Source organism: Chamaea fasciata, unplaced genomic scaffold, assembly GCF_029207755.1.
Source record: "Chamaea fasciata isolate MVZ Bird 193981 ecotype frontalis unplaced genomic scaffold, bChaFas1.0.hap1 SCAF_2, whole genome shotgun sequence".
Taxonomy (NCBI): Eukaryota; Metazoa; Chordata; class Aves; order Passeriformes; family Sylviidae; genus Chamaea; species Chamaea fasciata.
The window spans coordinates 20,796,765-20,809,753 of NW_027094087.1; the positions used below are offsets into that span (position 1 = coordinate 20,796,765).

Sequence of the window (12,989 nt, forward strand, 5' to 3'; positions counted from 1 at the left end):
AAGCTGGCAGGGAGGAAGCTCCTGGTTTGGGTACCTGCACGAAAAGAAAAAAGCGTGGATGCTTTCAAAAAAAAACCCTCAAAACACAGTTTTCATTACTTGCACCCCACAGCTGCACCAAGAACTGAGATTTTAAAGATATTTGTAACCCTCTTTAAAGTTTGTCATCCAACTGATGAAACAGTCCCACCCTACATGTGTGCACCAGCAATTCCTTCTCCCTGCGCGGGTGGCATACGGCATCATCTTGATTTCTAACATTCATTTTCTGATCTAATTTCAAAATTACAGCGGGGACTGTTTGGAGTTTCCCCATTTTGAATGTCTTGGCTTCATTCTAACATCATAAAATTTAATATACAGTCTGTTCTAAAAGGCACTTCATTCCTAATTCTGCCCTGTAGATATTCCCTTAGAAAAAAGATTCTGTCACACTTTAGACCCTCTATGAATACAACCAATAAAATAAGCATTATGTATTACTGAATAACAAGATGATGAACTAGGAAGATGACAATAAATTTAAATGTTTGAGTCACTGTTTTGCAGTGCCAAATTAATCACAAAAAGTATAGCGAGAGCATCCAGGAAGCCAAGGTGGGAAGCTTCAGTGGCTTTAAGCTTTAAGCTTGCCCATCAGCTTTTCATAGCCCCTCTTCATAGCAAGGAGGAAATGATGCCTTGTGTAGGAGGACTGGAGAACTTGAAAACATCTCTTTAAAAATGAAGATATAAAGTAATGCAAATGCTTTATTTGAAATTTTCAAATATACTTAGGAAAACGACAAAAACTGATCATCACTAGACCTAGTACACAAGTGTTCAAAAGCATTCAATTTAATGCATTCCTCTTTCCACTCTCGTGATAATGAGATGTACTCTGATACCTGTACACAATTGCACAAAAATAGAATTGAACAGATAATGTGGTTTAGGGCTTCTCAGTTTATCATAAAACTCACAGATTTGCAAAAGAAAAATTAAACACCAGTGGCTTTTTTCCACCACACTGAACAAGACAAGATGTTTTTCTCCATATCTTAACCACTCTGGAGCAAGGTTAAAATACCCAGATATGGGCTTTAACTGGCTACAGTCCTGCTGGAGATGCAGCAGCTGCCAGCTATGAAACCCTGTGTGGTCCTGCAGGCAATCATACACGCACAACATTCTCAGCATCCGTGCTATAACTCTGTGGTACACTATCCTTCCAGAGGCAAAAGCTCTGAACTCTGCAGAGTAACCACACAAAATTGCATCTCTGTATTTTGTCTTTCCACTCAAGATATTGAGGATCTTTCACCTGCCTCATGCCTGTGAGGTTTCTCTCCAGAAAAAAGCCCCATATTTACATGCATGTAGCTATACAAGTGGCTTGTCTTACCAAGTCTTATTTAAAACACTTTATATATCCTATTTTTGCATTTTTAATTTTACATTGGAGAGCAACTAAAGAAAGCTGTGGCACAACTGCTAAAACAGTTCAGTTTTATCCTTCAACATTGAAAGCCGCAACTCGGCACTGAAACAGTTACTCCTACTACAAGAATTTGCAATTAAGAGACCTGAAAGGATTTCCTCTTCACAGTTAAGCAACATGTGAGGTCTTACAATGGCAAAATCTAAATTTAGGAAAATCACAAATGGATCACTCAATAGGAGGAGAAAATGGTACTGAGGGATGAAAAATAATTATCCTTTTGCAAATCTAGAATAATTTTACAGAACATTTATATACAAACCTTGATGAAAAGCCAGGTGACAATAAATAAGGCGATAACTGACAGCATCACTCTGGGAAGCGTTTACACCATCCTCCTGTTTAGAAACCATGACAGAACAATTATCTGCTCACAACCATTTCCAGAAGCATGTCAAGCTTTTCAAGTTCCCTTCTGCACCATTAATAGTGTTCACAAGGATGTATCAAATTATTACCTCTGACAGCACTTAAAGTAAAGAAAGAAGAAAAATTTAAAAGAGAATCCACGTGACCTCATGCACAATCCATCAAATTCCAGCAAGAGTGACAATCCAAAGATGAGCAGCTGGCAAGAATTGCCATTCTGACGGATAATATTCCAATCCTAGATAACGAGACCTCTTCCTGGAGCTAAAAGTATACTCAGAAAACTTGAAAATCTGGGAGGAAGATTTAGAGGGGGGATTAACTAGTGAAGATGCAAAGTGGGAAGGGGAGTGTTTAATAAAGCACATAGATGATGTGACCACTGATTTCATTTCACTTTTCAGTTCATAAATGATGCATGATCTGTGAAATATGGTTAATAAAGCAGTCTCCTGTGATTAGTTGAATTCAGTTGTCACATCATGAAGAATGTTAAAATGTTATACACTAATTTGAAACTTTTACTGAACAATGACAAATGTTAACAAAATCAAAGATACCCACACAGAAAAAAAGAAAATCTTAAAATAGCTGTTTCTTTTTTTCTCTAACATTACAATTAACAAAACCACTGTAATACAGTTTTGCCAATGAAAAACAAGCTCTGGCATAAAGAAAATGCCAGAGAAGTATTTCAAAATAAAATAAAATAAAATAAAATAAAGAAACATTGAAAAACTACACCAAAATCCTCCAGACCCACTCTCAAATAGAAAAAAGTGGCAATTTTGAAGCTGTCCGAGCCTAATTTTTAAGTCATTTTACACAATGATGGTTTCACAGTGTACTGAAGAGCAGAAAGGTCCTTTAGAGTATGATTTCTTGTACACCTTGACTAAGAGTTGGCTAGGCAGTATTCTAACTAAGGGGAATTCAGGAAGTTGCATTTAATTTCGTTCCAGAAAGTTTTCAGACTTTCAAGACGAGCAAAGAAGAGCAAAGACGCCTTGAGAGAGAGACTTCTTAACTATTTCTAAAGCTAGCAGGCTTTAAACGCCTGGCGAAGAAAACAAATAAACAAAACACAAAACCAACTCCCCACCCCATCGATTTCTAAGACATTCTCAAAAACACGGTACTGGTATTGCCAAGAATGACACAACTGAGTTCACAAACTTGGTTCAGCTTCCACAACATTTACTAACGCGACAGCAACGTACGCGACTATCGCAGCGGAGCCGGGACCTCCTCACCGCGACGCCACCCGAAAACAAAAGTCATGGAACTCCTACTAACTGGACACCAGTTGGCATTTTCAGTAAGATCCTGAGAACAGGGGTTCTTAACGTCAGCAGTCAAATAACTGCAGGAAAATAATGATTACCTGAGTCGCAACGCACAGCACCTCTTGTACAGAGACCAGCGACCAGGCCAACGCATCCTCCTCATGTCCGCAAACATTAAAAACAAGGACGTCTGACACCTCAGTCCTCATTTACACATATTCTGCTTCCAGGAATCCTTTTTCTTCAAAAGAATGTACTTTCTTTAGAAGCAACTGCCAGTGGCTGCTAAGAATCCTTGCACTTCTGATGGTTCGTGGACTTGCATTCCATATTGCTACTGTTGTTTTATGGCTAGAGAGGTGAACTCAAATCACAGTCTCACTGCAAACTTGCAACAAAATATTTAGAGGTATGAGCTGTCACTGCAAAGTTAAACACTTATATGCTTGATTTTCAGGATGCAGCTAAACTCACCAAAATCAAAGAGACAACTAATCACTGAGCTTCAGAATCCACCAGCTGTGCTGGTCTAAACCCTACAGACTGCTAGCTCACTGAAAATTACTTTTGTTTTGGTATTTGCAGGGAAAAGAAGAATATAACCCAAACAAAAGTGACAACTGCAAGCACAGAGATTTTGAAGAAATGCCAACAGGAAGCATTCCAGTCCGTAAGCAGTACCAAGTGACTGTGTTACAAATTCACAATCCTGTTGATTAAAATACTGAGATAGCTAAACAAGTATGGACTATCAGCTTTAACTTCACTTTTTAAGAGTTTAACAACCATAAAGAAATGTTATCCTCTTACAACTTTTCACGAAGGGAAACTAAGTGGTCATGCAGGCAAACACCAGAAATTACATGCTTGGAAAGGAAGCACAGGTTCAACACTTCTTACCCATCCAAGGGCTGGTGTTTGGGGTTTTGTGGTTTTTTCCCAAGCACTAGACAAAAAAATGCATCAACCAGAAGCCACTTTCAAAATCGGTGTTATTCTGTGGTCCAAATGTCAAGTCACTATTAGATTTTCAAGTATAGTTTTTGTCTCAAACCACATAAAGCGTTTGGTTATAAAGCAACAAGCTCAAACAGACTATGAATAGCACAGCTCAAGCTGTTTGCCTCCAGTAATGGATGGCAAGCAGCTTAACAAAATGTGATATTTCATAGTCTTGCTGATTAACGAACAAGCTTCACAGATAACAACCCACCACTCTGTATAAAAAAAACCCCAGGACTGAAAATTTTATCTTAATGCAAGTTACCACATGGCCTTGTAGATCAATACCACTCCCACCCTCCCTCCCCACCTCCCCTCAACCTCATTTTAGTAATAAATGTACACTCTATGCTTGGACACTGGTTTCACCTTATACTATTTTAAATAAAAGGACCCTGAATGTTCCATAGTATTTGATTTAGAGAAATTAATCTAAAAGCAACTCAATCAGAAAATGCAGGAGGAAAAGGAAATACTTTGACTACAAAACAAATTCCAGGTTTCCCCAAAGCACAGGATGGTGCAGTTATAAAAGTGGAGGCAACAGGCAATGGCATTTTTTAAAGCCTTTCAAAATACAGATAAAATCACCAATATAGAAACATTTCACAATACGCTGAGCAGCAATTCCAGCAAGGATTGCATCTGAACTGATGACTGAGCTATGAAAGCTGATGCATTCAAGGCAGCCCTTAACCAGCTGATGACTGAAACGACCCAGAACAGCAGCAATGGCATTAAAAACCTAATGCATCATTTCCCACAGCATAAAGCAGGTTGCCAGAATTGCAGAGAAAGGAGTTAATTGCATGTAAGTTATTTTGCTCTTCCATGAGTAACGTAAGAAAACATTCCTGAAAATCATGGAAGTTGAACATCTCCATTCAGTAGCAGAAAAATAATTTTCCTAAAGACTGCACTAACGTGCTAGAAGGTCACTGGCTTGAGATACACACAAGCTTCTGAAAGAACACTTATATTGCTTTTTTTACACCAGCTCAGATGCTTGATTTTTATAGCCACACACATATAGTTATATATAAAAAACCAACATGCACTGTACTGCTTGAATCTAAAACGCTGTACATTCTTTTGAGTATGAGAGCTCCAGAGGGTATTTACACAAAAGGGTGATTCTTGCATTCTTTACAGGAATGGAGGAGGCTAGCACAGCCTCAACAGGCTCCCAGATGAGCTGAGCTGAACCAAGCCAGGACTGGGAAGACACCCTCCCAAAAAGGATGTTCTGCAAAACACATGGATGTACCTTTCGCCCACCACATCCTCAAGTAAGGCCCATTAACTGGAGGAGAAAAAAATAACGTTGCTGAGACTTTTGTTTTCAAAAACAAAGAATATTCACTCTTTTTAGATTTGTACTTCCAATACCAGCTCACTTCCCTTCAGGAACAACATTCCTCCAAGAAATTCTTTACAGCACTGTTCTTCCTCTCAAAATCTACCTTCAAGGTGCAATGCTGGGAAGTTAAAAAGAGCATCATAAAACCTGAAAAAGCCTACCCTAACTTTAAGCCCTGGTCTTGAAAAATTCTTCCATCCTTCTCAACACAGCGATGAAAGGGATTTGCCTCAGCACTCCTGCCTAAGTGGAACTAATCCCTGAATCCTCAAGCTGCTCAACTGCTTCTTCAACACTCTGCACTCTGAAGTAAAATTGTCCCATTAACAAAGCAAAACAGTTCATTAGAGCGCTGCCCTCCTCCTCATAAAACACTTAATCTGATGTCAATTTTGAGGGACAACAAATCTCTAATGCAAAAATCATTTAAATGCAGTCATTTAAAGAGGGTCCTTTAAATCAAAGTAATTCCTTTCGGGTTTGGCTGTGACTCCCTTCCTTCCAGATGAGCCCAGCCAAGGACACGGGATACAACGGGCAGTGAGACACCCCCCAACCTAATTCAGCAAGAATGGAAACCAGCCCTCGTGTGCAAGGCAGCACATGGCAATGGCTCACGCGACAGACGGCTTTGTGGCAGAGCTTTATATTCATTCATGTGCCCGGAGCTCTCTGCAGCAGGAAAAGACACACCTGCAATGGGCAACCCCGGCAGCTGGAACCCTTGTCAGCCCCTGCCAGAGCAGGAAATCACCTCTTCCAGGACCCTGAGGGAGAAGCTGCAGCCTCCCTCCATCTTGCTCAGCCACTGGATGTGCGGCTAGAGCCATCTTCTCTTTGCCTGATTCCTTCTCCCCAGACTGCAGGTGATGGATCAGCACCTGCCCAGTTCTGGACTGGCCACAGCCAGAGCCACCAGAGCCTGGCAGGAGGGACAAGCAGAGGTGAGACCCGGAGCGCGGCAGAGAGGAGAGCACACCAAGGAACAGATGAGAAACAAGGAACACACGAATGATCCACAAACGCTGCGGCTGAGCCCCGGAACTCAAGGCCATGGAAAACCATCTCCTGAGGCTCAATGTGCACACAGCCATCAGTCTTGCCACTTCACTTTTCAGACGACAAAAGCTCAGTACCAGACATTTAAAAATTATTTTTCTCTGCTACACCGAAGCAAACATTCTTAAATAACAGTAGTGAATCACTTTTTTGCACCTTCTTCAACGAGGCTTGAGCATATAACAGCATCCTGATGGGCCGCCATTTGTTTAGAACAAAATGTGGGAATCACATTCAAATACAAGCATCCAGCACTAACTACTTTATAAAAAGACTGCAAATAAATCTGCTTCAAGTCACTGGGGAATCAGCTCCAGAACAAAAGGCTCCTTTTACATTTAGGCACTTTTTCCCAGTTTTATTGGTACATTAGTATCCCCTAGGAATCCCAGCACATGGCTACCAAACTAGTTTGTGTGGTAACAAAAGTTCTTGCTCTACAGACCCTGCAAGCTTCATACCTTCAGAATTACTGACACATTATTCAACTTCTACTTTGATGAAAGCTAAGCAACCATTCCTCCCATAGCTGTGCTTTTCTAAATTAAAAAAAAAGAGGTTAAACTTAGCTAAGGAACAGACCATACCAAACTTATGTCAAAACCTAAACATCTGCTAAGAGCACCGTTTCTCAAAATGCAATCCACAAAGAGCAGAAAGCTTAGCTGCTGGCTTGCTTTCATTCACACCTGCCTAATTACATGAAAAACAAACAAAAAAATACTCAAAGTATTTTTCAAACATCAATTTCCTTGCAACCAGGAGCTAGACCCACTACACAACTGTTTCAAAAATCACAAGAGCTGCCTTGCACAGCCATCAGCTGAATAGTCCCCAAGGCACGAGATTATGAAATGCAGCACAGGGCACTTCTGATGGCGTTACAGCTAATACAAAATGCTCCTAATTTTCAAAGACAGCAACACACTCGAGTTCAAATCCTTGACCAAGGAATTCTGAATTACATACACTGAATGATTTTAAATACGACAGACTGAAAAAAAATCCACTTGAATCCTACAAGATAATACAGTGGGCTACTGTGCAAAACATACTCACCACAGCAATACCTGCACTTTCTCATTTCTCAAATGTCAGCTCTCTGGAAGGAGAGGAGCACCATTTGACCAGGTACTAAAAACAAGCTTCACATTGACCAAAATAATTTTATTTTAAAATCAGTTCATACCAGGAAGGTGCTCTGCAGAAAAGCATGTGAGAAATGAAAACACTATCTTCAGAAAAATATTTAAATACCATGTTGTGTGTGAGGCTTAGAGCTGCTGAACAGTGGAAAAGAAAATGAACAATTGCTTATTAACACAGGATCAGCCTCTCTAACATAATGAATGAGCGTAGGTTCCTACATAGTATCACTCACTGTACTTTTATAAAAGAACTTAAAAGCAACTTTAATTGCGGAATTCCCCAACTCGTGGTTATTTTCATTGTCAAGCAGACATTCTCTTAGAAGCCTGTTCACGTATTTAATGCCCTAATAGAGCAATAACTTTGTGCAGACCTTCAAGAACTAGACAGCAGCTTCATTTCTATATGGGACTCCATTACCCAAACTAGAATACTGCCAGCATTTAGAGATACAGGATATGGGCTCCCCAACCTTCTCTGGAATAAGATAAATGAAAATATTTTGGCAAGGAAACAATCCCTCACTAGCAGAACTCTTCTTAGAAGCTCTAGCAGTTTCTCATATTGAAGCATTGTATTTGACAATACCAGAGTCCTTCCCCTCAAAACAAGCTCTGCTTATTTTTAGCAAATAAAACGAAGCTTGTCAATAAACAAGTTCCCCTCCTGCTCAAAAGTGAGACTTAGGAGCAAACTTTAAGCATTAACGAGAGCTTATCTTTCTGTACTTTGTTTCTCTAAAAGCCTACTGCCCTCACAAGCGCCACTTCTTGCTGCATGGTCCCACCCCCTCCAACACACCCCCGACCATTCAGTGAGCCAATTCAGTCACCTGCAGGTAAATTATGACTCTTCCCTACCCCCACAGTTGTTTCAGTTTTCTCCTACAATAACAAAGTCAGTCTGCCCACCAAAAGGTCAGACAAGTGCCAGGTCAGCACAAGCATGATGCTCCTACAGTGTGAACTAACACCTTGCTGCTGCCTGCCTCATCCAGCAGCAACCTTCAAAAGACTAAATGTTAAAATAGCCCCATTTCCTCTCAAAAGCAAATGGGTCTCCTCCAGCTCCACTATAATTTACAAGAAAACAAACCCAGCGGCGTCAAATGCTTATCAGCATTAGTTTTGTACGTGGATAGGAACATACTTAAATGCAATTAGCTAGAAATAAGAGGAAAAGCTCAGTCCACACAACTACCTTGCTCTATGGATAAATCACTGAACTTCTCCCGTTCAATTAATTAATTTTAATTAATTAGTTAAACATTTAATTTAGGTGCAAAAACAGTTGCGTGCGTATAGTTCCTGTTCTCTTCGTGCATTTAAATGCAGCATTTCTGAAATTCAAACAGATTTCCATCTCTGAGATACAAAGAAAGAGAAAGTTATGTGACAAAACAGTTTCTGAGAACAGTTTCTGAAACGATTCAAGACCAGTGCAAGAAGCAAGTGGAATTGAAAACCACAAATCTTCCCAAACCCAGAAGCGAGTTTCAAGATGCTGTCAAAACACTCACTCCCACCACTTCGTCCCAAGCACACGATCAAAGTGACAGTCACAGCGGCATCCTCTGATCTCCTGCCATGAAGTGACCAAACTGTACCTCGTAATTTTCACAGTGCTAAAGCCTGCTCATTAATTTCACCCGAGGAGGAGAAATCTCGTCGATTTCTCTAAACAAAAAAAAAAACCTCAAAAAACAACAACGCCTACCGCCCTGTCTGCCACACGTTCCGGACTCTCCCCCCTCTATACACTGCTGCACACTCGCGGGCGAGTGCAAGTTAATTTTGACAGCAGAATCTCCCCTTTGCCCGGCTCCTGGCTCACACGAACGCTTCAGAGCCCGCAGGCGGGGGTCACCGCGCCCCGGGCACGCCGAGCCCTGCACAGCCCCGCAGCCCAGCACAGCCCCGCACAGCCCCCGCACTGCCCCCGCACAGCCCCCGCACGGCCCCGCACGGCCCCCGCACAGCCCCCTCACGGCCCCCTCACGGCCCCGCACGGCCCCGCACAGCCCCGCACAGCCCCGCAGCCCAGCACAGCCCCCTCACTGCCCCCGCACAGCCCGCGCACACCGAGCCCCGCACAGCCCCGCACAGCCCCGCACAGCCCCGCACAGCCCCGCACAGCCCCGCACAGCCCCGCACAGCCCCGGCTCCCTGCGAGCCCCGGTCCCGCCCCGCCCGGGGACAGCCCCCCGCCGCCAGCTCCCCGTGCGAGTGCGGGAGCGGGGAGGAAAAAACGTTGATTTCGCTTTTGGCTGGCTGGTTGTTTTGGTTTCTTCTCCAAACGGGTCTCTTCTCTCGCCCTTTGTTGGCCACGGAGGGGCCACATGCCGAGGGGCGCCCTCTCCCAGCAGCAGAGCCCCGGAGGGCTGGTCTCCCTCCCGCGGCCGCCGGGGCTGCGGGGCTCGCCCGCCGTCGCTCTCGCACTCACCTTTCTGCGCCTGGGTGCTCCGCAGCAGCAGCAGCAGCAGGAAGAGGCTGGGGCGGAGCAGCGAGGCCGCCCGCCGGGTCCCCGCGGGGAGCGGCCGCCCCGGGCTCACCATGCCCCGCGGCGTGGCCGGCGCGCCCGGCGGTCCCAGGGCATCGCGGGCTGCGGGGCGGCCGCGCCGGGCCGCGTCTGAGCCCTGCGCGCCCGCCAGCCCGCCCGTCCCCCGCGGCCGCCCAACCGCTTCCGGGGGCGCGGCGGGGCCGCCCCGCTTCCTGCCGCCCCTCCGCCGCGCACGGCCGGCCCCGGGCGCCGCCGAGCCCCGGGCGGCTCCGCCGAGGCTCCGCCGAGCGTGGGGCCCCCTCCGCTCCCGCCCCGAGCCGCGCCCTCCCGGGCGCCCTGCGCGGGGCTCACGGCCCCAGACCGAGTCCCCGGAGCCAGCCCCTGAATTCCCGCTCTGTTCCACCTCCGCCCTCCTCTGCGAGCTGGCTACGAGTATTTCGCTTTTTTGGAGATGTTTTTTCCCTCCCGAAGTTGACATCGAGGCAAAATTTATGGGAAAAGCCCAAACAAAAGTCCTCGGAAACACGAGTATTGCTGTTGTCAATAGAAAGGATAATCTGGTGTCACAGTGCTCCGCACGCAAATGTGAGTTCAGCTCTAGGTGTGGGAGGGCTTGGCTATGAAGTCCCAAGCCATTGCAGCTAAAGCCCTTGTTCCCCAGCTTTTGAACACGGACGGTGTGTGATTGGAGAGCTTTCCCTAAAGGCTGAAGTCACCCGTGGAAAATAAATACTTGGAAAAAACCAAACTGGAATTCTCAAGTCTTAAAATGATGAGATTTTAACCACTGTTAGGATGAAAGAACCACCTTTCTAACCATCATTACAGAAAGGAGCACTTTCTCCATGTTTTTTCAGTGGTAGATGAAAAGAATGTAATTTTCAGGTGCTGATAAAACATCATGTCCATGCTTCCACACTGCAGTCACAACCCAGATTCCTCCCAGCAAGGTTTAAGGGTCAAGAGGAAGGGTGGGAGCCACACCTACACAGACATAATTTCACCTTTCTCTCAGTTTATGACTGAAAAACTCAGCACTCTACTGACCACGCTGTCTCTCACCACAAAGCAGGAGGAACTTGGAACTCCCCAGCTTCCAAAGATCAGCCTCTCAGCCAGTATAGGCCTCATGGTTCATCCTTTCTGCTGTGGAAGGGCTGTTGCACGTCAAACCCGGGTGGTATCCAGATCCAGCGGTTGCACAGTAAAACGTGTCTTCAGGAAGAAATTGTTCTCCTCCCAAACAGCTCTTTGAAAGATACTGCTTCCTGGCCAGGAGTGTCCGGTGCTGGCCCCACCAAAATGGCAGGAAAACCATCTCAGGAGTCAGTCTTACCCAATCCACAGAGTTGCTTGAAGAAGTATTTAGATTATGTTTAGTAATTATTTTGACATTACTATTCCTTATTAAGATGTTGAAAACTGAACTATGTCCAAGTCTTTGCTTACAGCTTATTAAGGGCTTTGTATAAGGCTATTAAAGCCTGTTGACAAAGAAACATGTAGAGCATTACCTCTCCTTCCTTGAGCACATCATCCATACCGCTTTTGCCAAATCACAAGGCGGAACAGAAAATTCCAGAACAGGTCCAGTTGCTCAGAATAAACACCGCAAAATTTTGTTACACATTTTTTATTTGTTTGGCCCATACTTGTGCCACAGCTCCTTGGAAGTGGCTTCTAATATAATTAGGGATTGATAAACATGGGGATTTTAGAACATTTCTTATTTTTCCCCTTTTGAAAACTTTTTAATGATATGGGAAGAGACCCCAATGAAAGCAAAGTCAATGGAAGTATATCACAGGTGAATCTTTTTAAAGTCATCCTGTAAGATGTAATAGCCACCAAGATATCCCGCAACACATAATGGAAGGTGAATCAAAAATAATTGACATACATTGATTGCTTTGTCTTCCATTCACCAGACAGCAGTTCATGCCATTGGTCATATGAAACAGTTATATCACTACAATAACATCCTTTCTGTACTACAGAGACCACATTCCTGAGATCACCAATCACTGGTGGTATTTACTGTGTACTGGAAAAATCACTCCTTGAATAATTTGTGGCTTAGTGGTGCCATGCATTAAGAGGAGCATCTGAACATTCTGCAGGTAATTCAGTAACAGTCTCTGGTGGACCTGACAGAGGTTTCCTCCTGTGTTATCTTCTGTTGTCAAGGTATTTCGTGAACTTGATTTGACTATTCTAAATGGTTTATTTGTGCATGTAAAAAAGGAGTATCTGAATCTGTGAAAGGGTTGATTTCTAAATGGGGTGTGAAAACTTGCAGAATTCCTAAGAGCAGCCAGAAGCCAAATTTGCCTAATCTATCTTGGAAGTTTATCCCAAAGCTACATTCCCTGACCACAGATGGTTCTTGTGGACCCTAGGTTACATATTTTGCAAAGGAAACACCACCATCCTGACAGAAGCAATGACAAACTATTAAAGGTTATACACCTTAAAAGACTCAAAGATTTATAGAATCTACAGAGCCAAGGGATTACCAATGCAAGTGTGTGAAAGGCTTGCTGTAATGCACGGTTTTCATGCAATAGAGTGATCTGAAGAATTAGATAAATCCAGATGGTCACTACGGCTTTCAGAATCTTCCTTCTGAGAAGATTCCGGCACAAAAGGAGTTTAGGTACACCAGCTGCAGAGAACTGCATATTTTGGCCTGTGAGAGTTCCCAGGCATCTCCTCTGGGAAAATTGTGTAAGAAAGACTCGATTTGAGTTTGTGACTTAGAACTGTCACTGTCATCAAATCAAAA

At 43.9% G+C, this 12,989-nt stretch overlaps 1 protein-coding gene across 1 annotated transcript in view; it reads right to left on the reverse strand.

Annotated features, from left to right (window-relative positions):
- DCBLD2 (discoidin, CUB and LCCL domain containing 2) overlaps window positions 1-10,259 on the reverse strand; it is a 42,653-nt gene extending 32,394 nt beyond the window's left edge. Inside the window, exon 1 of the mRNA XM_066175209.1 lies at window positions 10,148-10,259. Coding sequence (XP_066031306.1) covers window positions 10,148-10,259 — 112 coding nt within the window. The remainder of the gene's footprint in view (window positions 1-10,147) is intronic.
- Window positions 10,260-12,989: the final 2,730 nt, after the last annotated feature.